The sequence below is a fragment of the Propithecus coquereli genome, unplaced genomic scaffold (genome assembly GCF_000956105.1).
Source record: "Propithecus coquereli isolate 6110/MARCELLA unplaced genomic scaffold, Pcoq_1.0 Scaffold85, whole genome shotgun sequence".
NCBI classification, from domain to species: domain Eukaryota; kingdom Metazoa; phylum Chordata; class Mammalia; order Primates; family Indriidae; genus Propithecus; species Propithecus coquereli.
In genome coordinates, this window is record NW_012154729.1 from 5,073,700 (window position 1) to 5,077,927 (window position 4,228).

At 36.8% G+C, this 4,228-nt stretch overlaps 1 protein-coding gene across 2 annotated transcripts in view; it reads right to left on the reverse strand.

Annotated features, from left to right (window-relative positions):
* Positions 1-4,228, reverse strand: part of VEZT (vezatin, adherens junctions transmembrane protein) — an 80,880-nt gene that overhangs the window by 32,150 nt on the left and 44,502 nt on the right. Inside the window, exon 6 of one of the 2 annotated variants that reach the window (XM_012664034.1) lies at positions 2,288-2,425. In XM_012664034.1, the coding sequence (XP_012519488.1) occupies positions 2,288-2,425 (138 nt within the window). Of the gene's footprint in view, positions 1-2,287; positions 2,438-4,228 lie in introns of both variants that reach the window. The other variant, XM_012664033.1, reaches the window with a different exon arrangement.

Sequence of the window (4,228 nt, forward strand, 5' to 3'; positions counted from 1 at the left end):
TCAGGCTGGTTTCGAACTCCTGAGCTCAAACAATCCGCCCGCCTCGGCCTCCCAGAGTGCTAGGATTACAGGCGTGAGCCACCGTGCCCAGCCTGGTGGATTCTTTTTTTACTTTAATTCCTTAAGGTTTCACGTAGGGAGAATATGATCTGAATGTCATTTTATACTTGGATCCCAAACTTACTGTGCTCCAGTAATGATGATCTTCTTTGTATACTCCAATCATGAGAAATTCATTCCTGCCACAAAATCTTTATACTTTGGTCTATCTAAGTGAACACTCTTCCCCACAATCTTTCTCATCATTCAAAACTCAGTTGAAATGACAGCTTTTCAGAAAGGCTTTCTCCTACCATTTAATCAAAAGCCTTTGGCTTTTTTTCTTTATAGCAATTATTTTATATGAAAATCTCATCTGTTCATTTTTTATTGATCATCTCATCCATTAGAAGGTAAGTCCGTGAGAACAAGGATCTTGTCTATCTTGTTCACTGTTACGTGCTCAGTTTCTAGAAAAGTGACAAACACAGGGAACTCACACAATCTGCAATCTTTATTAAGCTATCTCCCTCTCACTCCCTACTCCACACTAAACTATAAGCTCCATGAGGCAGGGCTCATGTCTATTATGCTTAGCACTATGTATCTAATGATTAGCATATTGCCTGGCACTAAGTTTACGCTACATAATTACTCACTGAATGACTAACTACTTGCAGTTTACAAGCCACACTGTCATATCTCTATTTCTTTCCACATGTTCTTGCTTCCTTCTACCTGGAATGCAGACTCATATCATCTTCATGGCCAATTCCTACTTGTTCTTTGAGGCTCAACTCAGACGTCACCTCCCTAAAAACTTTCTCTGACCCCACAAGCCAAGTACATTGCCCTGCTATGTTGGAGAGCACCCTGGGCATTTATATTGTATTATGATTGCTGGCCTATCATTCATACTCAAAAATCTTTAGAAGTGGGTAGTACATGTTTTTACTCTGTCTTCCTAGCACCTAGAAGAATGGTTGACATGTAGTAGGCAGGCATTTAGGCGATGGGGGAACAAAATGGATACATTCTTAATGAAAATTAAAGTGCTTTGTCTCCATTTCTAAAGAAGTTGTCTAATATAGTAAGTATATATATAGAAAAGGCTTTAAGTCGTAAGTCCTACAGTAAAGACACAATCTATTACTAGTTATATGACACTGAGAAAGTCACTTAACCTCTATTTTAGTTTTCTTACGAAGTGGAGACAAAAGAATCTAGCAAGGAAGGTATATATAAGGACATAATGATAGAACATAAAGCATTCTATAAAATTTAAGTGTTATATTTACCAGTACTATAGTACCCAACATACTGAAGGTACAAAGTAGTCTTTTTGCCCTTCATTTACTCATAATTTAACTTACCTATGAGTCTCCACTAAAACAAAGATGTTAATACGCCTTTATTTTCTGGCTAATAGAACTAATTTCCTGATTTAGTAAATTTAAGTGACAGACTTATTGTTATCAGTCCTTGAGTGCTTACTATATAGCAGATATCACTTTATATGCATTATTTCATTTGATTTTAACAAAAACACAATAAGGAAGATTATGTTATTATTCCCATTTTAAAGACGAATAAAGCAAAGTTCAGAGAGGTTAAGAACCTTGCTTAAGGTCACTAAGCAGTAACTGATAACAGCCAGAATTTGAACTTAGCCAATCTGTCCCTAGAGCCTGTTTGTTTTTTGAAAAGGGAAGGATTTCCTGTTGCCAGTTTATTATCATGTCATCATGCAAATTTCCCATGTTCAGAAATTTTTTTAAATGTCAGACTTGGCTGGGCATGGTAGCTGATGCCTGGAATCCCAGTACTTTGGGAGGCCAAGGTAGAAGGATCACTTAAGCCCAGGAATTCAAGGTTATAGTGAGCTATGATCATGCCACTGCACTCCAGCCTGAGTGACAGAGCAAGACCCTGTCTCGAAAAGAAAAAAAAAAAAGTCAGATCTAGCAAAGCCAGGCTTTTCTACTTTATTCTTTGGACCAGTAAGGAGAGGGAATTCCAGTTTCTCCTTGTTAAAAATGAGCTACACAAGAGCAGAATTTTCTTCCTGTCTGTTATTATCATTTCCCCTAGAATGCATTTACAGTTTTAAAATAAAAGTGCTGATAGAAACTAGCTTCAAAAAAGGCAATCTCAATTTATAGTTAACATTTACAGGATGCAACTATAATATCTATATTCAGGACTCTGGAAACATCGCTTATTCTCATGTATAGACAGAAAAGGATATTTTTTCAGCATATATAGGGTAGCTAGCCTTGCTGCTTGAAAGTTGGCTCTTACAGTTCTGTAGACAGCTTTCCGAAGACCGATGAGATGCTGACTGGGATGCTGTCCAGCTTTATTAAATGGGCAAGCAGCACTGACCCTGTCAAGCAAACTTGAAAAGTAAAATGTGATACAACTGTACAGGTGTCCTAAAGTCTTTGTTTCCTAAATTGACAATTCTATTAAACTTAGAAAACATATTCCTGTCTCATGATTTTCATTAGCAAATGATTATAAGTATGCCAATTCAGGTCTCATAATATAGTAATTTATCTGATACATATATAGCCACCAGGAAAAAGACAAATAAAAAATTAAAATCTCAAAGAGTAAAGGCTTCCTCTGATGTGGGGAAACAATGAATTTTAGTTGAGATATAACCAAAATGCAGGAATATTTATGTAAGAATTTGCATCTTTTTTACATAGACACTTTATCTCTAAAATATACTAACGAGGAAATACTTTACATTCAGTTTTCAAAATCTGAATCTGTAGGAACTATGAAGGCTTTAATTATAAACACTTTACCGTTCTTAATATACATTTACATATGTTCACCAAACATATATTTGGTCACTAGTACAGAAAAAAATACTGTATAAAAATACATTCTGTACATTCATAAAAGTAGGGCAAAATTACTTACCCACCTGCTGCCACTGGCACTTACCTACTCAAAATGAAGTAGGGGACGCAGAAAGATAACAGGACCAGTGGCCAGCAGGGGAACGCAAGTAGAAAGGCAAAGTAAGGGTTATTACATAGTAGCATAGCTACTCTCAAAACTGTTCAAGAGGAAGCACATTTCATGGCATTTTCCGTAAGATTAATAGGGAGTACCTATTTGTAACAATGACATATAATGTACTATGTTTTATAACTGAAAATACACATGATTAAATATTACATAGTTATCAGATAATAGTTTTTTTACCTAGCCAATAACCTTTTCCAATAGTAAAACAAAACACTGGCATTTGTAAATTTTCTGAACCACAAACCTATAATAAAACAAGACATCTAATTCAAAACTTTAAAAATGTTAAACCATACAAAATTATATTCAGGCATTAAAAAATCTACAAAAAGGCCAAGTGCAGAGGCTCATATCTATAATCCTAGCACTTTGGGAGGCTGAGGCAAGAGGATCACTTGAGGCCAGGAGTTCAAGACCAGCCTGGGCAACAGTGAGATCTCTCTCTAGAAAAAATAAAAAAATTAGCCAGGCATGGTGGCATGTGCCTTTAGTCCCAGCTACTCAGGAGGTTGAAGGAGAAGGATTGCTTGAACCCAGAAGTTGGAGGTTGCAGTAAGCTACAATGACATCACTGCACTCTTGCCTGGGCAACAGAGTGAGACCCTGTCTCAAAGTAGAAAAAAAAAAAAAATCTACAAAAAGGCCAGGCACAGTGGCTCACACTTGTAATCCCAACACTTTGGAAGGCCAAGGTGGAAGAGACCAGTAGTTCGAGACCAGCCGGGGCAACATAGTGAGACCCCATCTCCTAAAAAAAAAAAAAAATTAGCCAGGCACAGTGGCATGCACCTGTATTCCTAGCTACTTGGGTGGTTGAGGCAGGAGGATCTCTTGAACATAGGAGTTCAAGGGTACAGTGAGCTATGATCTCGCCACTGCACTTCAGCCTAGGTGACAGAACGAGACCCTGTCTCTTAAAAAAACCAAAAAATGCAAAACAAACAAACAAAAAATCCTATAAAAAGCAGAGGATGATGACAGGCTTATTTTAAAACAAGGGAATTACTGCAAAAAAGGGGTTAAATTATTTGCTAAAAGAGGATACATTGAGGCAGAAACAAACAGCATTCATGATTTTAATATATGACACTACTGCTTGTGTTCCATTTTAGTAAATAAGCTTTAAAAACTGAAAATATTGGCC